General features: G+C 42.3%; 1 protein-coding gene across 1 annotated transcript in view; it reads left to right on the top strand.

Annotated features, from left to right (window-relative positions):
- PLXDC1 (plexin domain containing 1) overlaps positions 1-27,443 on the top strand; it is a 96,348-nt gene that overhangs the window by 44,880 nt on the left and 24,025 nt on the right. Inside the window, exons 3-8 of the mRNA XM_033918334.1 lie at positions 9,686-9,829; positions 16,199-16,268; positions 17,671-17,793; positions 21,162-21,280; positions 22,386-22,485; positions 26,574-26,669. Of these exons, the coding sequence (XP_033774225.1) occupies positions 9,686-9,829; positions 16,199-16,268; positions 17,671-17,793; positions 21,162-21,280; positions 22,386-22,485; positions 26,574-26,669 (652 nt within the window). The remainder of the gene's footprint in view (positions 1-9,685; positions 9,830-16,198; positions 16,269-17,670; positions 17,794-21,161; positions 21,281-22,385; positions 22,486-26,573; positions 26,670-27,443) is intronic.

Raw genomic sequence — 27,443 nt, 5'->3', positions numbered from 1 at the left:
TAAAGGGGTCCCCACCATGGCTCATGAGCAAGAGGTTGCAGGTTCAAACCCCAGCTGCACCTCCACATGCAATGCTTTTATTAAAACTATAGTTTATAAATCTTTCCTTAACAGTTAAAGGAAAGATTTATAAACTATAAACGAGTTTTACCTCATGCAAAATTGTCATTTCTGTAATAAGACATTAACTATTTTTTTTCCAGCCCTCCAAGTACCTACAAATCCAAAATGTGGCCCTGCAAAGGGTTTGAGTTTGAGACCACTGTTTTAATCTGACCTTTGAGGCAAGGAAATTAATGGAAACATGGCTTTAAGAGCATAAGAGTTGCCATACTGGGACAGACCGAAGGTCCATCAAGCCCAGTGGTCAATCCAGGACACAAGTACTAGAAGAGACAGGGCTTGTCAGACAGATCTTATTTATTCTTATATTTAAAAAGTTTATATACCGCATATACCCTGTGCAGTTCACATAAAAAAACATGCATAAAAATTTGACAATACAGACGTAGTGGTTTAAAGGCAAATCCTAGATAAATTTAGAATAACATCAGAGTACATAAACCAAATCCTTGACCTGTCACCAGCCACAATGTTCCAGCCAGAGCGTTTCAAAGCTTCCCCCCCCCTTCTCACCCCACACACTGACACCATAGCATCTCCAGTCCTTGAATGTACAATTGACCTACGCTTGTTAGAATTTAACTGCATGCTTGTTTCAGATCTCAAAGTTTTTCGTGGGCGATAGATTTCAAAAAATACAACAGGAGGAACATGGTACACTATCTGATTACATTTTTTTTTTTTTTTTTGCATGGGTGACCAGAAATTTGGATCAAGGAAAAGCATTAGCCCCCAAATTCTATAAATGTTGCCCAAATTTGGGCCCAAGATTAACACACAAATAAATTAATGAGCCGTTAACAATCAATTATTGAATTGGATTTGTGTATGGATCTGGCTGCAGGCGTCTAAATCTTCTCGTGCATAATCCAGAAGGGGGCAAGGCTATGGGAGGCGCATGGGCAGGTCAGAGGCATTCCATAGAATTATACACAGTGTTACAGGGTTTAGTTGCTGTATGCCCAAGTTGCGCAGTAGGATTTATACCAGGTTTCAGTTGGTCTAAATCCTCACGCCCAAAGCTGGGCACTGAAATATGCACTAAGGGCCTGTTCTGTAAATGGCACCTAACTTCTAGGGACCTGTCAATGCAGTTCTCAATCCAATGTTAAACCAGCCCTGACTCTACACTTATTAAGAGTAGGGTTGCCAGATTTTCCTTTCAGAAAATCCAGACCCCCTAGCCCTGCCCCCGGGCCCGCCCTAGCCCTGCCCCCTCCCCCCCTACCCCCCACTGCTTGCTCTTATCAGGCTGGGAGGAAGTCCGTGCACACACGGACACTATGTGACAATATCACGCGCACGACGGCCGCGCATGTGCGGACTTCCTGACCCGACACAGCTTTTCAAAACCCAGACAAAGTGCCGGGGTTTGAAAAGCCATGCGGACCCCCAGACATGTCCTGAAAAGGAGGACATGTCCGGAGAAATCTGGATGTCTGATAACCCTAAGTAAGAGCTCAGCTCCAATTTACCAAGAAGCACAAAGAGGCAGACAAAAACAGGCAAAAAGAAAATAACAGTGTTCACAGCATGATATTTGGGGTTCTATCTACTGTTTTGTGCAGAAAAGTTACCTCTGGTCACCCAGTGCTTTATTCCATCCTCTTGCCACTATGAATGAACTTTATAAAAAGGATGAGGGTGTAGGAAGACTTAGGGCTACCATACGGTTCCAGAAAAGGGAGGACGGATTGAGACGACTGGGTTTTACTTCCATTGAAAGCAACAGAAGTAAGGAGGACAGATTGAGACATACGGTAACCCTAGGAAGACTTCACACTTCTCATAGCTTCCTCTCTAGAAGTCTTTTCCCGGCTGAACTATAGTAATCACATCCATAGCACAGAGTTATACTTTGGTCTACAATCATTTGCCACTTTCAGTATTTTTGCTTTAAAATCTTGGCAATTTGGAAAGGATGGAATGTGACTCTGCCCCTCCCCCCCAGGAGATCTAGAGATGAAAGCCTGACCTGCCTCCTCTTTATGAGAACTTTGCTAGGGACTGCCTGCAACTCTCGCTGGATAACTTGCTGAATCTTACAATTCCTCAGGGCCATTTCCAACCTTTAACCTACTGTTCTTGGTGCTGCTGTCCAAGAACAAGCCCCTCCCTAAATTAATGGTTTATTTTGGATGTTTTACTTTTTTTTTTCTCTCAATATATAGTTTAAGGCCAGTTGAGCTTGGCAGTATGAGAGGGTGGAACAGGAAGTTTATCTTGGCAACATTTGGAAGATGAAGAAATTTGCATCTGGGACAGAAAAGGCTGATATGGCACAGCACACCCCATAAATAGTGGCTCAGCACATTCAGGCTGTGGTAATCCTTGGTTTTCCAGAAAGGGATTACAGCAGTAAGAAAAACAGCCTAGAGTTTAAAGCAATGGGCTAAAAATTAGTGAAGCCCAGGATTCAAGCCCAGTTGCTACTCCTTGTGATCACGGACAAATCATCCAACCCTCTACTACTTTAGGCCTCTGTGGATTCACAATAAATTATGCACTTGCATAATTACATCCTATACATGGTCTCTCAAACTGTGTGCCATGGCCCAATGGTGTGCACTGATGAGATTCCGGGTGTGCCACGACAGATTCCAGACTTTTACTTTATTTTTAAAATTACCTTCATAAGTATACACTAGAATAGATAACATGAACATCACATACGCAAGAATCTGTCAGTTATGAGAGTCTGTGTGCGTAAAGATACAACCACCCAGATAAGCATCATTCTTTGATGTGATTGGGTCTTGAAAACTAAAGACAAGTAATTTTATTTATTTATTTTTATTATTTAAATTTATTTAAAACATGTGGAGGGTTTGGAAGATGACAGTACATCCCTCACCAGAACCAGTTCCTCCCCGACGTTAGAATTGACAGAAAAATAAAGTCACCAGACAACAAAGGTAGGGAAAATGATTTTATTTTCAATATAGTGATTGAAATGTGTCAGTTTTGAGAAAGGAAAGATATTAAACTTTAAATGTGAGGGCTGCAGAAAAAAATAGGGTACTTGGAGGGCCGCAGAAAAAAATAGTTAATGACAATTTTGCATAAGGTAAAACTCGTTTATAAATCTTTCCTTTAACTGTTAAAGGAAAGATTTATAAACTATAAAGAGTTTTACCTCATGCAAAGTTGTCATTTCTTTAATAAGACATTAACTATATTTTCTGCAGCCCTCCAAGTACCTACAAATCCAAAATGTGGCCCCACTAAGGGTTTGAGTTTGAGACCACTGATTTAGGTGTTATGATTCAAAAAACTCTGGAAGACACAATGACAGTAAATGAGAAATCTTTATTGCTGAAAGTCAAAGAGATAAGTGAGCATTGGAACCCTTTACATCTTTCTTGGTGGGGAGAGTACAAACTGTCAAGATGATGATATTGCCTGTAGTTTGCTACCAAATGGGGATGTTGCCAGTTTATTTTCAGGGGTCCTTTTATAAGAAACTAGCTGATGCCCCGGCGTTGCACGGGTATTTAATTATAGCAATAACACTGTAAATGGATTCAAATAAAGATACTTTATAGTGGTGAATGAAATTATTTTTTTACAGCTTAATAAAAAGTACAATATTCAAATTATAATGTGAAATATTTGACAAAATGAATACAATACAACTAACGCAAAATGTGATTATAAACAACAATTTTAGTTTCACCTCCTAAAGCAAGAACATATAAATTCTTGGGTGAACTGACCCTTGAACAAGCAACATAGAGTTGTGGGCCGCGAGACCCCCAGAACATATCACCCCAGGTAGTGAGGGATCTGCATACCAAGTTTCGTTCAAATCGGTCAAGCCGTTTTTGAATTACTGTGAGAATGGCAGCTTTTTACATTTTTTCCATTGACATGAATGGGTGAAATCTGATTTTCTGTTTGTAGCTCCGCCCATGTGTGCAGGTGGGCCGCGAGACCCCCAGAACATATCACCCCAGGTAGTGAGGGATCTGCATACCAAGTTTCGTTCAAATCGGTCAAGCCGTTTTTGAATTACTGTGAGAATGGCAGCTTTTTACATTTTTTCCATTGACATGAATGGGTGAAATCTGATTTTCTGTTTGTAGCTCCGCCCACGTGTGCAGGTGGGCCGCGAGACCCCCAGAACATATCATCCCAGGTAGTGAGGGATCTGCATACCAAGTTTCGTTCAAATCGGTCAAGCCGTTTTTGCGTGATCGCGGCACATACACACACACATACATACATACATACACACATACATACCTCCGATTTTATATATAGAGATTAAATAGAATTCTCACTAACTTTATTTGGCTGGGTAAAACTGCTAGAATAGCTCTAGTATCTTTGCAAAAACCAATTGTGGAGGGTGGGGTAAATTTTCCCAATTTCTACAGATATCATCATGAGACAGGGTATGTATTGGATCCTTCCTGAGCTCATGGAACATCTTCCAGATTGGCTTTATTTAAAATGGCAACTCATGTCTCCTTTGAGATTGTGTCATGTTTTAAGTATCAGGTTACCCAGATATGTTAAGGGCAATAGTATTTTATTTGACACCTGGAAAACCTTGAAATTTATTGACAACGTAACAGATATTCCAGAAGAAAAATCCACGTGTCAATCCTTATGGCTAAACTCCAAGATTCAAATTGGCGAGTCTAAGATCTTCTGGAAGCATTGGATGCAGGCAGGTATAAGTACACTAGATGATGTTTTATCAAATGGGAAAATGCTTGATTTTTCACGACTGCAACAATCATTCAGTATTTTAAAGTCTCAAATTTATAAGTGGTTGCGGTTGAAGCAGGCCATTCAGATTGGCACAATCTAAAAAATCTGTATAGTTTGCCGGTCCTATGCTTCCAGACAGATTTGCTAGGGCATCAGGCAGCCAAGTGGTATAAATTAATATCTGGATATATGAATAAGAAGCCAAAAACAAGTGTGAGAGATATGTGGAGCATTGAGATTAAGCAGCAGATTTCTGCTACTCAATGGCCACGAATTTGGTCTTGGAGGATGAGATGTACAGCGTCAGCATCTCTGAGACAAACTTGTTTTTTTCTTGTTGCATAGGATTTTTTGGACCCCAGTTCGTCTACAGAAGTTAGATAATTCTAAATCTAACAGATGCTGGCACTGTCATCTTGACATTGGGACATTGGACCATCTGTTGTTTTACTGTCCTTTAATACTTACCGTATTTGCCGGCGTATAAGACGACTTTTTAGTACCTTAAAATCCTCCCCAAAGTCGGGGGTCGTCTTATACGCCGGGTACAGTTTACATGCCCTTACTTGCGGGGCTGGATGTACTCAGTCGCGCGGCTCTTCTTCTCCCTACCTTCTCTGCTTGCAGCACAGAGCCGAACGGAAGTCTTCCCGACGTCAGCGCTGACGTCGGAGGGGAGGGAGGGCTTAAACAAAGCTTAAACAAAGCCCTCCCTCCCTCCGACGTCAGCGCTGACGTCGGGAAGACTTCCGTTCGGCTCTGTGCTGCAGGCATGGCAGGTAAGGAGAAGGAGAGTAGCCTCGCGGTTCGAGGGGTGGCCGCCCCGCCCCGGTTGCAGCACAGCCGGCCAGGTTCCCTTACTTTTGTGGCACTTCCCCGACCGACCGATAACAGCCCGGGTCCGACAATCCTCCCTGCCCTGTAGCCGCGAATCTAAATACCTTCTTACAGCAGCTGTAAGAAGGTAATTTAGATTCGCGGTTAAGGGCAGGGAGGTTTGTCGGACCGGGGCTGTTGTCGGTCGGTCGGGGAAGTGCCACAAAAGTAAGGGAACCTGGCCGGCTGTGCTGCACCCGGGGCGGTAGAGAAGGTGTGCGGAAGAAGGGGTCGTCTTATACGGCGAGTATAACACAAAACTCTATTTTTTAACTGAAAGTTGGGGGGTCGTCTTATACGCCCAGTCGTCCTATACACCGGCAAATACGGTAGTTTTTGGAAGTCGATATGGGGACAGATTAACACTGTACTGGATTTGTCGATCCCATTGACATATGATGTAGTCATATGTGGGACATTAGTACATCTTAAACCCCCTTTGGACCGATATAAAAGCCGGCTACTCCTTACAGATGTTGACTCGTAATTGGCAAAACTGCGATCGTCTTAATTTTCCTTTTTGGTGGGAAAATGTATGCCTCTGCTACAGGTATGAGAAAATGAATGCTGATATGTTGGGGCATAGCACATTATTTAATTTGATTTGGGGCCCATTGACGTCTTTTATTACTTCGTTATAATTGTCTTTTATCTTTAGTTTTTTGTGGAATTACACACACATCCAAGGTAGGGTGGGAGGTTGGGAGGGGGGGGTATATCTTTGCTTTGTTATGTTCTATGTCTACAGATTATAGAAGGGAAGGGAGGGGAGTTATTCTTTATGTATGATTATTGACAGATTATAAGTGCTTACTGTGGTGGATTAATGATTATATATATATTCTGTATTTTTGTTGGCTTGAAAAATTAATAAAGTTAAAAAAAAAATTAAACAGTTGACAGAGCATCAAAAAAAAAAAAGAATGAAAGCAGACATTCTAAGGGTGTAACGTTATATGCTGAATATACACTTCTCCCTCCATATTCGCGGGGGATGCGGGCAGTACATAGCCATAAATACTGAAAAACCGCTAACTTCTTGCATGTTATTCATGTTTTTTTGGTAAAACAGACCTGAAAAAGATAATAAACCGTGAATAACCCGACCTGCGATTTGCTCCGTACAACTCCGGGAGCAGCGATTTCCTTCAGGAACCACCGGGAGCAGCGATTTCCAATGTGAAACGCCGGGTTCGGTGATAAAAATTAGGGGGCGGAGTCAGCAGCCGAAAAATCGCAAATAAGCGAATCCGCAGATACGGAAACCACGGATATGGAGGGAGAAGTGTAGCAATAATATTATACAATCCTGGATATTTTCCCCTGACTAGCTCCATTCATAGAAACACTGGACAGTGGATACTGCTGCATGTGTTAGCGAATGTTGAAAAACCGCTAAGGAAACACAGTCAGAAAAATATGCAGCGTGGTGAAAATTTCAGCCTGTATGTTCTCTTTGCCACTGTGTCTTAAAGATTAATTCTGCAGCTCCAGCTGTACGTATGGGAGATGTGAATGCTGGAAATAATGAATAAGGGTGACACAGTAAGCATCATGCTCTGCAGAAAGGGAGGGAGGAGAGATGGAGGTGGGCTGCTCATCCCACACATATTCATTCTGAAACAGACTTGGATAAAGAGTCTTGGTTGATGTGTTAATTTAGGGAAAGGGAATGGGGACTTGTATACTGCCTTTTTGTTGCTTTGGCATTTCAAAGCTGACATTCACTGGAGGATTAAGTGACTTGCCCAGGGTCAGAAAGGGCGGCACTGGGATTTGATCTCTCAATCTCTGGGTGCAGAGACAGCAGCTCAACTTGTGATCCCTTTTCTTTATTTAACTGCTCTGTGAACAGAGACACTGAAGGGGGTAGTGGTTGCCAACCCCTGCTTGAGGCACTAGCACATCAACATTGGAAGGGGATGTTGGGATGGGCTGTAGCCCCCAGATGTCTATCTGAGGGAGGACACTGAATAAGCCAGAAGGGTAAAAAAACAAAAACACATGGTTTTTGTGATATGTGTATTGGGGGATGTACAAATGTAAATAGTGGGCCCCAGGAAACTGGCGACCCATGATGCACCACTGCCCTAAAATATTTCCTATCATCAGGGCAGAAAATCGTACTGTAAGATGTCCAAATCCATCTACATTTCTTTCCCGTTTTCCTCTTTGGAGGTACCATTGTGGTCATAATCAAGGGAACTATATTGTGAGGTTGCCTATGTCCTCCATAGACAGCACACCAAAACAGCTTATGATACCAAGCAGACCAGCTTCTGGTGAAGTCATTTGCTTGATCTTTTCACCTGCATTTTACCATAGTGATAAGGGCTGTGATAAGAGCTTTATTAAGAGAGATCAATATTCCAAGGGATGGCTCTGCCACAGAGACGGGGTAGCAAGCCCCAAACTTATCTGCATGAACAGTTCCCATATACCTGCCCCAAACAACAAAGCTAAAATAAAGCTGGTTATTGAAAACTGAGAGAACTCGAAGATCCTGGCAGTTTGCCATGCTATACTTGTATATATAATACAATGTCTGCCATGCTATGCTAGCCACGCTTGTAAGACTATGTTTGTCATGCTAAGTTGCTATCCTATGCTTTGCATGCAATGCCTGTCATGCTATGTCACACCGTGACATAGAAGTTGCCTCCGCTGAGGTAGACCAGAGGTCCATCTTGCCCAGCGGTCCGCTCCCGCGGCGGCCCATCAGGCCTAATCGCCTGAACAGTGTCCCTGACTAATTTTGTAACTGCCTCTAATCCTCTAATCATGTTAGGTTTTACTATGCTTTCTTATGTATGTAAAATTGTAACCCGTTCTGAGCTCTCCTGGGAGGACAGGATATAAAACCAAAGGAATAATTAACCAAAATGAGATGGCTGGGGACCATGAGACCTGGATTTAGGCCTTGCTTCTGCCACTTGCTTGTCATCTTGGCCAATTCAGTTTATCTCCAGTTGCCCTAGGTATCTATTTAGACTACAAGCTCTTCAAGGTTCCAGGAGTTTTTGTATCCGTTTGTCCTGTGTTGTACAGAGCCAAGTTTAGAATGGCTTGTAAATGTCTAGATAAATAGAAAAGCACGGCTTGCACCAGTCCTTCTATGTGGTGCTAAGCAGTTCTTGTTCTTCTATGGTTTATATATACAGGGACATGATATCCACTCCATGCCGGATTGTTTCCTTGTTAATGGCATTTTATTCATACTTAATGTTTGCTGGTAAAAGCTTTTCACAAATACTGTTCATGATAAGCCGTCTTCATAAGAACATAAGAATAGCCTTACTGAGTCAGATCATTGGGCCATCTAGCCCAGAATCCTGTCTTCGCGGAAGCCAATCCAAGTCGCAGGTACCTGGCAAAACACAAATAGTAGCCGCATTCCATGCCACTGATCCAGGGCAAGCAGTGGCTTCCCCCCTGTCGGTCTCAACGGCAGACTATGGACTTTTCCTCCAGGAACTTATCCAAATCTTTTTTTTTAAACCAGCTACATTAACTGCTCTTACCACATCCTCTGGCAACGTATTCCAAGCTTAGCTATTCTCTGAGTGAAAAAATATTTCTTCCCATTAGTTTTAAAAGTATTACTCTGTAACTTCAAGTGTCCCCTACTCTTTGTAAATCTTGATGCAGCAAAAAAATCAATCCACTTGTACCCGTTCTACACCATTCAGGATTTTGTAGACTTCAATCATGTCTCAAACAGGTACAAGTGGATCAATTTTTGTACTGCATCGATTCATGTTTGATTAAAGCAGAAAGCTGGAATAATTCTGCATGCATGGGTTGTTAAATAAACACTGGAATGATCTTTATACACCAACCACATTTGCAAATTTGTCCTTGGTGATATGTTTAGGGCTTTTATTTTAAATATTAGGCATTTCATTTAAGTGAGGCTTCTCCTGTTTTAATAATGATTTTTTTGTTGTTGTTGTTGCACTAATTATAGGAAGATAATCATAGTTACTACATTTCCCGAATTTATGGAGCAAGTGAAAGCCGTGCTAAGGAGCTGTGGTTAGACATTAATGAGATGAACAGGACACAAGTGAAAGTGCATGGAATCCTGTCCAACATGCATCGGCAAGCCTCGGTGAGCTTCTTTTTATTGCCTTGGAGACATTTTGAGGCCTATACAGCAAAACTTGTGCTAAAAAAAAAAATTCTAAGCACAAAAGTCAATAAAGACAGTACACCATTTAACGTGATGGTGAATGCTTTTGTGTGTGCAAGGTAGAACATTTCCCCAACAGTACTGCATATCCATCTTATTAACCCAAGAATGCAGTCTTCAAGGAGGTAATCTTATAAAGTATTCTAAACATTTACATGCCAGTTATACAAATAAATGTCTAGAATACTTGCAGATATGCACCTAAATGGTATTGTATAACTATGTGCATATCTCCAATAGCTTTTAGTTGGGGCGTAGTTGGGGCATAAAGTTACATGTGCAACCTATAGAATGCTATAAGTGCAGGAGCTCTGACTGACATCAGCGCTGTTGTCTAAGTGCATACATGCCTATGTACCTGGTTATGCTAGTTTTTTATGAAAAAAGTAGGCATCTACTTTATTTTAAATAATAGGTGCTAATCAGACACCTACTGTCTGTACATAGTTATACAGGTATCGAATTATCCCCCCCCTTTCTGGGGAATTCTATATACTGCGACCAAAGTTGCAATTGCAAATCTGTGCACATGTTCAATTTGTGCATGCAACTTAATTGATTAACAAACCAATTGGTGCTAATAATTGCCACTTAAGCAATTATTGGCGCTAATTAGAATTTATGAACACAACTTTCTCAGCATTTTCTATAAAGCAGAGCACGTACATTTTACAGTGCAGATCTTGAAAGGGGGCGTGGCCAGGGAAGGGACATGGGTGGATCATAGGTGATCCTAAACGTTAGGTGTTAGTTTAGTTTAGTGTAGTTTATTTGATAGACTGCAGATATAAACTGAAATAAAATCTATGTGGTTTACAAGTAAAAATGGGGGTAGGGACAATATCTAAAACATTAAAGACAAACATAATACAAAACGAGACTTACAGGTACAAAAGGAAAATGGAGTAAGGAAAAGTTACAAAACATTTTAGGGATGACAGGAAAAGGAGAATACAAGTGGTAAAGGTGAGTGAAATTTTTATGCTCAAATGAAGGGTCAGGCAAAAATCTTGAACTTCAAGGTACACTCAACTCGTGTCCAATTTAGATGCAGGCAATTATACCTGGTTTTTATTGGCATAAATGGCCATGCCTAAATATTAATCACATGGATGGGTGCTATGTATATTCTATAAATCACACCTTACTCTGGAGGTAGTTTACAGAATAGCTCTAAGTGCAGATTTTTCAGCGTTGATATTTCAGGTGACATGTATAGATTTTAGTCCTAAATGGATGGAAACATTACATACCGCTGGAAAGATAAATAGAGTGTACACATTAGAAAATGTGAGCAATCAAATCTAATATCCATATTTCAATCCAAATCCACATTAAACAGTTTGTTTTCCTTCTGGCTCCTGCTCCTTGTTTCAGAATGGGATTTTAGTAAGATAGGCATGTAGGGTTGCTTATTAGTGTCGGGGGTGAATGGAGAAATGGGAGAGCTATTGGACCCTTGGAGAGGACTGTAAAGGAGAGAAGAGAGCTCCAGGAGAGAAAACCCGGACATGAATTTGCAACTCTGCCTATCATTCTTTTGTCAGTAAGGTCTTGAAAGAATGACATAAGAGGTCTTGAAAGAATGACATAAGTGGTTGGTGACAGAAGGGGTGACCCAATGAGAAAACTGGTCACCCTGACTCAGAAGAGTATTGCTAACTTACCCCTGCCACCCACCCTCCATCATTCTGTAGCATAAAGGGTAAAGGGTCATGGATTTGATATATTACCTTTCTGTGTTTACAATCAAAGCGGTTTACATATACTATATTCAGGTACTTTTTTTCTGTCCTTTGTGGGCTCACAGTTTGTTATGTACTTATGCAACGCTTGCATGACAGACATCTAGGACTTCAAAGCTGAAAGAAAAGAGCTCTACACTGAAACCAAAACAATTAGTGAGCTCAGAGAAGCTTTTTAGATGCAGGCTGCCCTTCCAATTCAAGTTTTGGAATACCTAAGGTCAATACTATAAAGTGTGCCAAACTTTAGACACGAAAATACAGGGCACTGAGCGTGAATAATTTAGCCAAACCTGGGCCTCCAGATTCTGTTTTAGAATGGTAGCATAAGTCAGGCTTTATGAGCTAACACTGAGACACAGCTAACTTTTCTCCCTTTACAAACACCCTGTAATATTGGAGCCATGGCTGGTTTTGACCCTAGTGGTGCAAATAGATGAAATGACAGAGCTATGGATGAGGCTTTCATGGTAACAAAAAAGTAGGGGGGGGGGCCTTCTGAGTTGTTTTTGCAATTATAACAACAAGAAAGCACACTCTGGGAGAATAGAAAAGGCTGTAAAGTCAAACAAAAAAATGTACTGGTTGTAAAAATATTGCAATGTTCAGGGTCAGAATGGCTACAAAGGTCTGTGTGATCAGATTCCTCGCAACCATAACAACAATGATCACACTAAGTAACACGATTTTTGTTCCTGGGCAGTAAGAGTAATTTCCTAATCGCTCATGCCTAAAAAGTATAGAAAATGTCTGTTATTTACATAAAATGTTGCTTTTGTGACCAGGATAATCAAATTTTTGTAATTTACTTATTTAAAATGTGAAAACGCCAAATTTTTGTATTTCATTCTTATAAAGTCATAAAAAGCAACATCTGAATAGCAATTAACATGTATTTATATTGAAGTTATACAAAGATGACCACAGAAGATTTAGAAGTAAGCAGTTTTTTTAGATTTGTGATTTTAATATGTCACTTTCACGAATCAACCCCCTGGTGTACTCTTCCATTATGCTCTCATTATATTGTCCTTGGTAGCAGCATTCAAAGTCCAGTATATCTTGGTAGAAGCACTCACCTTGCTCCTCTTATGCTCCCATGTTCTCCTTGAATGTCTCAAGATTAGCCTCAAGGACATGGACTTTGAGAGACATCCTACAGCTCATTTTACAGTAATTCTTCACCAGATTCCCAATCAACTCCATGTAATTTTTGGCCTGGTGATTTCCCAGGAAACTCTGAACCACTGTAGCAAAGTTAGCTTCTTGGGAAATTTCTTGCACTCCAGGATCTTCTTTATATTTGGCCTGATGAAGACCCCAGCTTTGACATTTGCCTCAGACAGACTAGGGAAGATGTCTTGAAGGTACTTGAGGGCTGCTAACTCCTTAGCTAGAGCTCTGACAAATTGTTTCATTAGACCGAATTTGAACAGTAGTAGTGGCATCAGCACCTTCCGGGAGTCCACCAGTGGTTCCCATTTGATGTTGTTTCTTGCCACAGAGAACTCAGTCTTCTGTGGCCAGTTCTGCCTTTGGTCTTGTGCTTTTGTGTCCCTGCTGCTCCATAGGCAGAGAGAGCAGGGAAATTTGGTAAAACTGCTTTGAAGACCCATTAGGAATGCCACCATTTTTAAGTCTCTGATGACCTCCCAGCCATCCTCATCATACTTCAAGGCACCTAGTAAGGTCTTGATGTTATTGTAATCCTCTTTGAGATGCACTGAGCCAGTGAAAGAGACGAGTACTAGCTCCCGTTATGGCTTTGATGTTCCTGGATGAGCTGTCAATGAAGAAACACCACTCTTCCAGGTTACAGGTGATTCCAATTGCCTCAGACTGATCATATTATGGCAGATACAAAGGAAAAAACCACAGCCCCACGAACGAACTATAGAAACAGAAAAAAAAGTGGGTAAGGGACATAGGTCAAACAACTGTGTGGACAAATACGTTTATTTAAAATGTCAAACAAATTTCAATTAAAATCACACAAATATATAAATAAAACTTGGCAGGCATATACAGTCCTTTGTAATAAAACATATACTGGACCCCAACACGGCCCGTGTTTCGGCCACAACGGCCTTCTTCAGGGATTTATAAAGTAACCCAGTACATGGCGCCACATAACATACAATCAAGCAAAAACGAGGTTACTTGCAGTGAGTATTACAAGGTTCCTTCCGCCTGGCACATTATTAGAACAAAGGCAGTCTCAAAATGACGCTGCGATACAGAAGAATCGCTATAGCCTCAGCACCCTAAGGTTGTGGGTTCAAACCCATTCTGCTCCTTGTGACCTTGGGCAAGTCACAAAATCCCCCCATTGCTCCAGGTACATTAGATAGATTGTGAGCCCATGGGGACAGACAGGGATACATGCTTGAGTACCTGAATAAATTAATATAAATCGTTCTGAGCTTCCCTTGGAGAATGGTATAGAAAATTGAATGAATAAATAAATACAGTAGAATCTCAGTTATCTGGCACCCACAGGGATTGGTGGATATCAGATAACTGTTTTTATGGTTAATTGAGAGTGTGTTAGAAACATTGTTTAATACACTCTCAATTCCACCCTTCCTCCCACCCTGAAGCACCAGCACGGCAGCGGTCCTGAGACACAAAGAAAGAAAACTCAACTTTTATGAAAAACTTGGATAGCTGCTCTGCCATAACACAGAAAATCAAAGGAAAAAGCCTCAGACATGAAGAGAGCAATCATAATAGCTCTACTCCTTAGACATCACCGGCTTAAAAAACCTCCAGAACGCTGTGGAAAACAACAAGGGTGATATGACCAAACAGACACCAATTAATAGCCCCTTCCAACAGGGAATCCGCGTTTCATAGCTGCCTCCCGCTTCTTCAGGGCAATGGGGCATAGGTGAGTTGCTTCTGTCCATCCCTGGGAAACGCGAGTTCCCCGTTATAAGGGTAACCCACGTTTGGTTTTTTTTATTATGTGCTAAACCAGACCCTCAAATGCATGCTAAACTTTACTGCACAGGTGCTTTGGTTTTCTTAAATGCTGTCAGCCCAGTGTTATACACCTTTCTCCTCCTCTTCCTGCTCTCATTAACACGTTCATTTCATTCAACATCTGGGCTTGCCATTGCCTGAAGTCTGTGAATAACTGTTGTCCATCATAAAAACTGGCTTCTCCAGTAGGACTAACTTACTAACAAATAGTAGCAGCAATCCAGCCTTTTGAAAGAATTACTGTTTCCAGGTTAAAGCTTCCTCTTGAATAGCACCTGCTTTTTCACATTAATATACACCCCCTAAAAAAAAAAGTCAGTATTTTAGTTTCATGCTGTTAATAGCCAGCATCTATCCCACACGCTTGCAACAAACCTAACAGCTCTGGTAGATGTTACACCCTGCAGACCTCCAAGGAGACAATTGGACCAGCAAAGGTGTTTCTTCCTGGAATGCATAATATATGTGATTTAATTTAAGACACATCCTTTGCTGGCCCAAAGTGGAGCTTCCAAAGATCAAGTTTCAAGTTTTAATGATTATTTGATGCATCGCCTATTGTAATACTAAGTGATTATACAAAATGTTTAAAATCAGGGGATACACAACAAAAGTGCATATTGACAAATACAAAGACAGAACGGACTAACATGGTACAAAAGGACTACGGGTGAACTACAATAAAGTATAGTAAAGGAGAGCGAACGAAAAAGGATAAAAAAATGGGGGTGGAAGGGTTTTATTCAGGCTGTTGTTATCAGAAAGGGAAGGAGAATGCGGGAATGTTGGAGATTAGATCATAGTTCAAAGGCGTCTCTATATAAAAAAAACTTTTTAGAGCTCCTTTAAATTTATCTAAACTTGCTTCCTCGCTATTGTAAGGGGGCAGACTATTCCAGATGAGGGGAGCAGTTACGGCAGAGATGTGTTTACCTCTCTCAGGCCAAGAGGATAACTATCCCAGACTTCTTTATGGGTCAATAATCTCCATAGATCTTACTCCCCAGTCTAGGCTCCCAGGGTCATGGGCTCTATCTCTGTTGACTCTAACATACTGTAGAATCACTGTTGGTCTAATCCTAGCAGTGATATGGCTTGATATGAAGCTACTGGCCAAGATTAGCAGTGCTCAAGAGAAAAAGGTCACTCCATGGAGGCTTTCTTTTCATTACAGTACTTCCTCAATGGTGGACAGGGGAAGGCCCTCCTTCCTGCGCATTCTTGGAGGGGGCCCTGCTCTGCCTGCCTAGGAAAATCAAGAAGGAATATCCACCCCATCCCTCATTAGGAACCTGACATGTGTCCCTATACATAACATAGAAGTAATGAACTTGGATGAAAAGTTCAGAAATATGTGGGGTCATTCATGTGTGGAGCACAAGTTTGGATCATTCGGGACCTTAAAACCTGCCCATTCTGTGGATCCATGCACTGTATCCTACCTTGCACCCTCCAGATACCTTTCTAGTCCTCCCAAACTCCCTCTCTGTAGAACTTCCTGCATTTAGTACTAAATTTTGCTGGTTGTCATCTCTCTCTATGCTTTGTCTCCTCCCAGAGAGTGCTCCTTTCATTCGATTTTCCCTTCTATGGTCATTATCTTCGCCAGATTACCATAGCAACAGGAGGTGAGTATTTCCCTTAGGTGTTCAGAAGTGGATTGGTTGGGCAAACAGGGATGAGGCTGGGAAAGGGAGCAGCATCTTTACGGTTGTCATGGATGTCTTTTCCTAGCAGAGTACCAATATGTTAATAGCGTTTAACAAAAATTACTTGTACGTCTCGTTCACATGGGGAGCTGACAGAGAAAGACAGAAAGGGGGTCATTCCATAACTTTCAATACTGTGCGCTGAGCACCAACTCTTTAATGGCATCTTGGCACCAAGATCCATTATAGAATACTAGCGTGTTGGCATCGCCTACATTTAGGCATGACCATTTATGCAAGCAGTGGCGTAGCAAGGATGAGTAGTGCCCGGGGCGGTGGCGCCTCTCCCCCCAGCTCCTTCCTGACCTCCCCTGCCCTGCGTGCACCCCGCTTCCTTTCCACTGTACCTTTTTAATTTTCCAGGCAAGAGCAACAGCTGCCTGCATCATGTTAGCTATCCCTCTGATGTCGCTTCCTAGGCATGGGGCCCGGAAGTGATATCAGAGAGAGGTGACACCGACGCAGGCAGCAAGTTCGTAAGGCTGCTCACATAGGGAAAATGAAAGAGGTACAAGGGAAGGGAGGCGAGGGGGTAGAGAGGAGGATGGGTGCCTGTGCCCCACGCAGACCGCCTCCCCCTACCCCCGCCTTTACTATGCCAGTGTATGCAAGGTCTGCGGCTGGCATAAGTTGGTGTGTCTAAGTATGCAATATAGTTCACATAACTTATAGTTGGTGCCATATGCCATATGGTTCTCATAACTTAAGTTGGTGCCATACTTATGGTCTGCCCAAGCTCCGCTCATGTGTGTGCTCCCCTTGCACTTACATGTTACCCTATAAAATAGCATGTAATACATTTGGTGCATTTACATCCTCAAGGCTCATGCAAGGGCATACGCCCAGTTATAGAATTGCCTTCCGTGCGACTGAAATGACCCCCTACATTAGGGGTGTCAAAGTCCCTCCTCAAGGGCCGCAATACAGTCGGGTTTTCAGGATTTCCTCAATGAATATGCATGAGATCTATTAGCATACAATGAAAACTGGATCGCGGCCCTCAAGGAGGGACTTTGACACCCCTGCCTACGTTAAGGACACTCTTCAAAGATGGATTAGTTTTAAAGAAGACATCAGCACGGGCTAATGAAGGAGGGCAAGGAAATTAAAGGGTGAGGCTACAAGTCCCAGCCCTAAATTAGTTGCCTTAGGCAAGTAAGCAAACAAGTTCTCAAAGCTTGAATTAAAGGTCATATAAAAATGAGGGTTCAATTGTAGGGCCCAAACTGAAAAGCGAGGTAAGCAGATGAGTGGTTTCAGTACTTGGGGGAAGAAACCAAAGTGGAATTCTCAGTCTGTTTTATCTCTTCTTGAAGTGCAGGTTTTATTTTTATGGGAGACGTTATACATCGGATGCTAACAGCCACTCAGTATGTGGCTCCACTCATGGCTAACTTCAACCCCAGTTTCTCCAAGAACTCCACTGTCAAATACTTCGATAACGGTGAGATCATTAGTACATGTCAACATCTTTCCCCAAGGATATGTCATTATCTCTCCCCCAGTGTCATCAAACTCTCATAAAAGTGCTTGGAGGCTCTTAGAGCATGGTTGAACGGGGTAGACCCAAAAATCCATGTACTTTGCATGGTGTTGCCAAACATTCTGGGACAACACTTAATTGCAAGTAAAAGCAAATGCTAATTCTAGTACTTCAGTGCAAGTAAAAGTGCTTGTCACAATTCTTTTGAGATCAAAGTACCAAGACTGCAGTTGTGATAACCTTTTAATCCTTTAGATCAGGGTTGCCCAAGTCCAGTCCTTGAGATCTACTGGCAGGCCAGGTTTTCAGGATATCCACAATGAACATGCATGAGAGATTTGCATACCAAGAAGGCAGTGCAGGCAAATCTCTCATGCATAATCATAGTGGATATCCTGAAAACCTGGCCTGCCAGTAGATCTCGAGGACCGGACTTGGGCAGCCCTGTTTTAGTCTCTCACACACATGCTTCTTTTTGCCGGCAGCTAACATCAAAAAAATAAAACAAAAAACTTTCTTGGGAATCACTGAACTAGCACATCTGAGATGGCTCCCTCCTAAACGCTAGCACCCTAGGCATTTGCCTAGTATGTCTAAGCCTTCATTCTGCCCTGGCCATTATGGCATCTGTTCCTATTTTACTTAAGGTACTGAAGGCTTGCAGGATAAGCAAACCATAGCTTGCTGATGGGTACAAAAGCAGAAAAAGGGTTTCCCCCCAGCAGGAAGAAGATTTTTCAGCTGTGATTTGATTTGTGAATGCTATAGGAGAAGCAGGCAGTGTATTCTGCATAACATTAAACATTAAATAATTAGCTGAAATTATAAACACATTATAGTAGCTGGAGGAAAAATTCTACAATTTTGGGTGGCTCTGAAGGTGTTTTAAAAGGGATATTCCCTGTGGTAAAAGATTAAAAGGTTATCATAACTGCAGCCACCACTGCCTAGAAAAGTTTGTCTCTTCTTTCTACCCCCTGTGCATTTCCTCCTTTTAGCAAGAAGTGTTGGTGAACAATCTTTTCTACCGGCTGCTTCCTCTTCTGTCAGTTTTCAACTGCTCCCAGTACCAGAGGACTCCCTCCCGTATATGGAAGTTTTAAAATGTATTTACAAAGAGGTGCTGAAAGGTTCTCAGCCCAACCAACCAATTTCCTAAATTCTGAGTGTTATTTTGCCACTGTAGCTGAAAAGTGTGTTATTTTATTTCATTAAGTGCCAATTTGCAGAAACAAAATTCTGTGTTTTGACATTGTTTTAGGTCATCGATTGAACCTATCCTCATCGTTCTCTTCTTGGTTGGGCTGAGAACTTTTCAGCACCTCCTCGTAATGCAAAGACTTTCAGTCTCGGATAACCAGAGCTAAGATTGTGATGTCATAATGCCTCATTCCACCAATAAGAGACAACCTCATCACTGTCACAATGGATTGGTTGTCCTATACTTGGCTCACTTTTATTAATATACGAGGGGGTGCTGAAAAGTTCTCAGACCAACCAACCAACTTCTTAAATTCTGAGTGTTATTTTGCCATCCTAGCTGAAAAGAGTGTTATGTTATTTTGTTAAGTGCCAATTTGCAGAAACAAAATGCTCTGTTTTGACACTGTTTCAGATCATTGATTGAACCACAACGTTATTCTCTTCTTGGTTGGGCTGAGATCTTTTCAGCACCCCCTAATATATTAAAATGACATCATCTGACCTTTATAGGATTTATAAGCATTCTGTCTGAATTTCAACTGTCAGCACCTTACAAAATTAATAGCTATAATTTTCCCCAAAGCTCCTTTTTATCCTTCTCATTATCTGCCCAACATGAATTTCACAGATTTATCCAGGATCATCTGTCAAAACAGTAAAAAATAAATAGCTAAATGCAAATCTGCAGAAAAGAATCTGTGGGTGGAACCCATTAGAAATTCCCTGGTGGTATAAAAGCAGACTTTTCAAAACAATTATGGGTACTAAACTCAACATAGGCTACCTCTCCCTAGACACAGGAAAGAAGTCAGGGGAAGTTTAAGTACCTACTGGACTCAGAGTTCATACTTATGCCTGGTCACTCTGTGTCCTGGTGCCCTAGATGGGAGTGCAGGACACAAGAGAGAAGATGGTATTCTTTCTCAGGTGTTTTTTAGATATCTTGTGCAAATGTTGCTGGAAATCTGCTGATCTTGTAGGAGACCTCAACTCATGACATGAATTTCCAGGTGTCAAATATTCTAGTGATTCAACCAAAATGCTGAAGACTTATGAGAGTAAAGGAACAAAGGTAAGAAGGTATATAGAGAAATTATGAGAAAGGATTACTTAATTTACCTGCCCCTCCCCTTTTTATGAAGCAGTGTTAGGGTGGTTTTTTTTTTTTTATCACCAGCCACAGTGGTAAAAGCTCACACGCTCATAGAATTCCTTTGAGTATTGGAACTTTTATCACTGCGGCTGGTGATTAAAAAAAATGCTAATGCGGCTTCATGGAAGGGAGGGTTAGTTTACTTGAACCTTCATTTAGAAAGCTGTGCCTCCATGCAAGACTGGCACTCTCGTGTAGACAATGATTTTGCTGTCCCTGAGTGATTCCAAAAAATTATAACAATACTCCATATAGTGTTTTTCAGATTTGCTGTTAGACAGTATCATTAGTGGTTTGGCAAGGATGATGTAGTGGTATTGTTTAGTTGGGGTTTGTTTTTGGTTTTCTTTTGGTGGGGTCAGGACTTTGTGCCAGTTAGTCAAATGGGAATTTTATTGAGTGTACATGTTGACTGAGATACATTCAGATAAGAACAAACTGCCTTGTGCTTGGATGGCTTTGGGTTTATTTTGGGTTGCAGCAGAGACATATGGGTTGAGCCTGGGTCTTCTTAATCCAGCTTCAATTTTATGCTCCACATGTACCCAGGGCAGGATTAATTCATCGAGGGCCCCTAGGCACACAAGTACACTGGGCCCCCTGCCCCACCCCACCCCACCATGCGCCCAGGCGGAAACAGGAAGCTGCGTCAGAGGGAAGCTTTGGGCAAGCTGCACCACTTGCACAATTACAGTTTCCATTTCCTTTCTTACCCACATTGCTTGCTTGTCTTACTTTCCGTCGATCGGGGTGGGGCCTGTGTTGCCGATCAAGGGGGGGGGGGGGCATGTTGCTAATCGATGCTAGAGGGGCCCATCGCCGTTTGGAAAAAACAATGTTGATGCCCTCCTTCATCGGGCCCCCCTGACCATTTTGGGCCCTAGGCACATGCCTACTTGTCCTATTGGTTAATCCTGCCCTTCATGTACCCATATGCCAACTGTAAGCTTCTATGGTGTCTCCTTTCTTTAAGGGACTGTCTTTGTGGTGCAGTGGGACCGTGTCCACCTTCAGGAAAAAGAGAACATCGGCAGCTTCACTTTCCAAGCCACTCTGTACCAAGATGGTCGAATTGCCTTCGGCTACAAGGAGGTGCGTGGGATCTACTGCAAGAACCATGTGACAGAGTGGAACCTCTTAGTGTTTGGGTAGTGAGGATGCACCAACCAAATTGTAAACTTGACCCTGTAATGGAGCAGAGAATGGACAGTATCAATACTGATGTTACAGAAGGCAATGTTTTGTTTTATTATTATTATGTACAGCCCTTAGAAAATTTTTATAAGCGTTTTAATCAAATTTTAAATAAACTTGAAACTTAGGGCTCCTTTTACTAAGGTGTGCTAGGGCTTTAAAGCACAGAATAGCACGTGCTACATTGCCACGAGCACTAGACCTTAACGCCAGCATTGAGCTGGCGTTAGTTCTAGAAGTGTAGCACACGGTAATGTCCTGCGTGCGCTAAAAACACTAGTAAAAGGAGCCCTTAATCCTGTCAGAAATAGACAGCACTATTGCTTTTTGCAGAGTGGGTGGTGAAAGTATTCCTGGAAGCAAAGATTATTCAGATGATAAACTTGTCCCACTGTTGTACAGAATAATAACTACTTTTCTTTTTTTTTTTTTTTTTTTTCTCTGGCAGTGGCCACAAACCCGTACCAGTTTTATTAGCAGCAGGAGTTTGAATGAAAAAATCATTGTGAATGTTGGTCCTGGAATGTATCGGCTACAGTTTTGACGAGTGGAGGAAAAATACACCCTTTAGAAAAAGCTTTAGTAGAGTTGCATGGCATGCTTCCTAAGAGTTGCTGAGAGATGGGAAGAAAGGCTAGTGTCAGGCAGACTTCTCCAGTCTGTGCCGCAATTATGGCTAGGCAGATGTGGTTGGGCTACAGTGAGCCTCAAAAGCAACTACAGTAGCTGAAAGTTAAACCAGTGCCAGGCAGACTTCTATGATCTGTGCCCTGAAAATGGCAAGGACAGATGAGGATCAAGTGTGCATATGTTATATCATATCATATCATATGCTATAAGTTATCTTGTTGAGCAGACTATATCTGCCATCATGGTCTATGTTATTAAAATCAGACCCTCTGTCATTTATAAATGGGAACTATAATCCTAACGCCAAAGTCTCATGGCTTCAAAGATAACTGGCATTTGAAGGTGTTACAGAATTCCTCTTCCCTCTTATTAGATTCCCATTGCAGTGGAGGAAATCAGCTCCATACAACACCCGGTGAAAGCTGGTATTTCTGATGCCTTCATGATGCTCAACCCCTCCTCTGATGTGCCCGGTGAGTTACTTGCTTATTCACTAGGCAGTAGGGTGACCAAGTTACCCATTCCAGAAGGGAGGCTTTTTGGCCAGTCCTGGTTTTAAAATTACATCCCAATGCAGTGTAGTATTTTGTAGTCCATGATTCTATCCATTGATATCAGTGCTGCAGGTCCCATAATACATCAGGATGAGGTTGGCAGAAATCCAGGCCTGGCCAAAAAGTTTCCCTTCTTGAATGGGCAATCTGGTCACTAGGCAGGATGGTAGTGGTGGTGGGGGAAAACAGTGGTTAATTCTCTTTAATGCTTTTAAAAGTGTGAGAATAAGATAAAAGAAAGCATGGCTGAAATTAAAGACAAAAATAGAGACAATGGAAAGACATTTCTCTCTTCACTTTCAGAAACAAAACACTAAATTGGGGGGAAAAAAACCGCCCTAAAAATCTACTGTTACTGCTTCAGCTTCTTGCAAAATCTATTTTATAAAGCAATTGCATAAGAAATAGGAAACATTATTACAGGTGCAGTAAATACGACAGTAGCATTTTTATATATATTTTTTTTTAGTGCATTCTAAGTCTTGTAGAAATCATTAAGACTGTAAGAGACCTGCTGTGCAAATTTGCATACAGCATTCTTAACATTTCCATAGAGAACTCTTTCACCATCCCACAGAAATAAGTAAGGGGTAGAGAGATCACAAATGATTGTGAAATCTTACATTAGAGGGAATTAATTACCTCGCCTCTCAATTCATCCTCAACAGCTCTAATAAGAGCTCTCGCAGAATAAATCTCTTTAATTACCCATCCCTGAAATCATGTCTTTACAAGAAGTTCCTAGACAGAATGTTATCATTCCAGGCAGCCAAACTGAACACATGGCTCGTAAAACCCATTCTCGAGGCCACTTCTTACGCCGACTTCAGAAAATCACTGAAGACCCGTCTCTTTAACAAATTCTAATTCCCAATTCTTGCCCAGTCCCCCTCAGCTATCCTCATCCCAATCCCCAATTCTCTTGATTTTAGATTAACTCATCCTTCTTCCCATTTGTAAAGGTATTCCACCCAAATTGTTTTCCCCTGCACCCCAATCTCTGACTAGATACTTCCTTTTGATTCAAACCATCTTGGTTCTCTTCCATTTGCAATTTGTATCCCAGAAAGTACTTTTTCGGTTCCCTTTACATCTCATACACTCATTGTATGTATCTCATTGTAAACATCTCTTACTTCTTGTTGTAAACATCTCTTACTTACATAAGAACATAAGAACATAAGAAGTTGCCTCCACTGGGTCAGACCGAGGTCCATCTCGCCCAGCGGTCCGCTCCCGCGGCGGCCCATCAGGTCTGCGACCTGTGAAGTGGTTTCCGACCACTCTTACAGCCCACCTCAAGTTCTATCTGTACCCCTCTATCCCCTTATCCTCCAGGAACCTATCCAAACCCTTCTTGAACCCCTGTACAGAGTTCTGGCCTATCACTTCCTCCGGAAGCGCGTTCCATGTGTCCACCACCCTCTGCGTAAAAAAGAATTTTCTAGCATTTGTTCTAAACCTATCCCCTTTCAATTTCTCCGAGTGACCCCTAGTGCTTGTGGCTCCCCTCAGTTTGAAGAATCTGTCCTTATTTACTCTCTCTATGCCCTTAAGGATTTTGAAGGTTTCTATCATGTCCCCTCTAAGTCTCCTCTTCTCCAGGGAGAACAGCCCCAGCATTTTTAACCTGTCAGCGTATGAAAAATTTTCCATACCATTTATTAGTTTAGTCGCCCTCCTCTGCACTCCCTCGAGTATCGCCATGTCCTTCTTGAGGTAAGGTGATCAGTATTGAACACAGTACTCCAGGTGCGGGCGCACCATTGCGCGATACAGCGGCATGATGACTTCCTTCGTCCTGGTTGTAATACCTTTTTTGATGATGCCCAGCATTCTGTTTGCTTTCTTTGAGGCTGTCGCACATTGCGCCGATGGTTTCAGTGATGTGTCGACCATCACCCCCAGGTCCCTTTCAAGGGATGTAAACATCTCTTACTCTCATTGTATGTAACTTGTTGTAAACTGCTTTGAACTTATGGTATAGCGGTATATAAGAAATAAAATTATAATTATTATTATTAATAATTCTGTTTAATTTGCTTCTTTATCTAAAATCAATCCTGTTCAAGCTGAAGAGGACTATTAACTTGCATTTCTGTAGGTAGTTGTAAAGCAGGAGTGTCCAACCTGCGGCCCAAGGGACGCATGCAGCCCCGTGAAGTATTTTGTGCAGCCCCGGTTGAGGGCGATGCAGAGTTTTCGTCTGCTGCCCCTGGGTGTTTACCATCTTGCCGGCTCCCTCCTCTGTCTTGCTGCAGTGTTTGCGCGGCCCCAGAAACATTTTTTTCGGCCAGTGCGGCCCAGGGAAGCCAAAAGGTTGGACACCCCTGTTGTAAAGTGTCAGGGAGCAAGCTCCTGGTGGTAGAAATTCTCTCTGATGTATTCTTACCATGGGGCGAGAGCAAGCAATTCTGGTATTCAAAGCAATTTAATTGGACAGGAAAGGCTCAGTGTGTCATTTGCCAACATTCAATGGCACTTAACCAGGCTATGCCGCTGAATATCAGTTCTCACTGCCCATTCTCAAACTGGACAGAGCCACGGAGGAGCCAGGCGTTGTGCAAGTGTGGCAATATACTGAAGTGTTCTAAAGCAGTGGTTCTCAACCCTGTCCTGGAGGACCACCAGGCCAATCGGGTATTCAGGCTAGCCCTAATGAATATACATGGAGGAGATTTGCATGCCAGGCAACTCAATTATATGCAAATCTCTCTCCTGCATATTCATTAGGGCTATCCCCAAAACCCGACTGGCCTGGTGGTCCTCCAGGACAGGGTTGGGAACCACTCTTCTAAAGGATGCAAGGTGCCAAAATGGAGCAGATCTGTGCAAAAACACACTTACATGCTCGTTTATAGAGTACAGTACTCTCCTGTGAATTTTGGAAAACTGCAAATATTGGATGCGGGGATCAGAGGCAGGAGAGGCCACTTTGCTGTATTTTTGGTGGGGATCTCGCCGGAGGTACTCCTAACAACAACCTCTTGCTCCTGCAGCCCTCTCGCTCTCTTTCTTTACTCCCCACATTGTTTTAGCAGATGGGGCAGTTTGAATTGGTGCAGTAGGATCAGGGGGGGGTCAGAGGATGCGCATGGCAGGGGGGGTCCCGGGTTGCGAAATAGGTGAACAAAAACCCCCTGAATGACTGGGGCCGCAAACTCGGAACCACAAGTTTGCGGGGGAGTACTGTAGTGCCAAAAAGCCTCTTTTAGAAAGCTATGATAGCAATTCTAGGGTTACTAAACATCCCAATTTATCTGGACATGTCCTATTTTTAGAGGACATGTCCGGGTGTCCGGATGGCTTTTCAAAACCCGGCACTTTGTTCAGGTTTTGAAAAGCTTCCTCATCAGATTGCACCGGGAGGGGGTGCGGATGCCCTCCTGACCGACGAGAACAGGCTGGGGCGTGGTGTGGGTGTAACGGGGCAGGGATGGGTGTAACTGGGTGGGTCTAGGGGTGGGTCTTTAGGTCCAGAGTTTACGCAAGTAAAATCTGGTAACCCTAAGCAATTCTCCAGCAGCAAATGCACCGAAGCCCATAGGAACTGAATGGGCTTCAGTTCATTTCCCAAGGGGGAATCGCTGCCATGGCTTTGTAAAGGGAGCCATGTAAGTGTTTCTGCATGGATCTGCAAAGGAGGTGTAACAGTGGCAAAAACATAGGTGGGTTAGATGCATGCCCTTACAATGTGCATAGTGTTATAGAATAATGAGGATCTGCACCCAACTTACACATACCAGGATGTACATCCGGTTTCAGTTGATATAAATCCTTACGTCCAAAGCTGAGCACGGATTCCGGAGATGTATGCTGTTCTATAAAGTATGCCCATCCTGGTGCGCCCTTTATAGAGTACCATTCAGTGCCAATTTTTTTCTGCGTCAAATTTTGAGCACTGTTTACTGAGTCCAGCCCTAAGTGTGGAAATGTATGTGCAAGATTCTAGAATTAGGGGGTTAGTGATCACACAGGCCATAATAATTCCTCTTTGCCCTGTTTAGAATCACGCAGAAGGACCATCTATGAGTACCATCGTGTCGAACTGGACACCAGCAAGATTACCAGCGCATCTGCTGTGGAGCTCATTCCACTGCCAAGTGAGTAGCATTGTTATTGGCTAGACTCTGTTTGCTGCTTATCTTAACCACAGACCCCTTAAATAAGCATCGACATATTTATAGGATTGTGTGATGTCCTATGTGTCCTCTCGATCATTGCATTCTGCTGCACATTGTGACTTTGTTATTCCTACTCATAAGAAATTACATTTAGAAACCATGAAACCTAATACCTTTTAATGTGTGGGACCTGCAGAGTGGAATAAGCTTCCAGTATATATCGGGCAATAAAAAGATCTGTGTAGTTTTAAAAACTGTTAAAGCGTCATCTATTTTGTATGATGGCTGATGCTTGCTATATGAACTGGTACTTTTGATGATTTTGACATGTCTATTTTGTCATGGCTTTTGCTGTGATTTAATTATGGTTGTAATCCACCTTGTTTAAACACGGAATATAAATAATAAACTAGAAACTATTATCGGCCAAATTCTGCACGACTGCTATTGGAAGACTTGGCAGTCACTTTTGCTGCAGAGAAAGAATGAGCAAGAGTGAGTGGGAATCGCTCCTGCCTCAACGCACCACTAAACCACTAGGAAGTCTAAGTAGGTATGGGGGGGTTATTTTTGCTTGGGAGGGAGGGAATGCTAGCTGCTGGCTGGTGGGGATAGGAGTACTAATACTACTGTTAATTATTTCTATAGTGCTACCAGACTCAAGCAGCGCTGCAGAGAGTCACAAAGAGTAAGAAAACGGTCCCTGCTCGAAAGAGCTTACAATCTAAATAGGCAAGATAGACAAACAAGATG

This window comes from Geotrypetes seraphini, chromosome 13 (genome assembly GCF_902459505.1).
Source record: "Geotrypetes seraphini chromosome 13, aGeoSer1.1, whole genome shotgun sequence".
Classification (NCBI taxonomy): Eukaryota; Metazoa; Chordata; class Amphibia; order Gymnophiona; family Dermophiidae; genus Geotrypetes; species Geotrypetes seraphini.
This window is presented reverse-complemented; position numbering and strand designations above follow the sequence as displayed.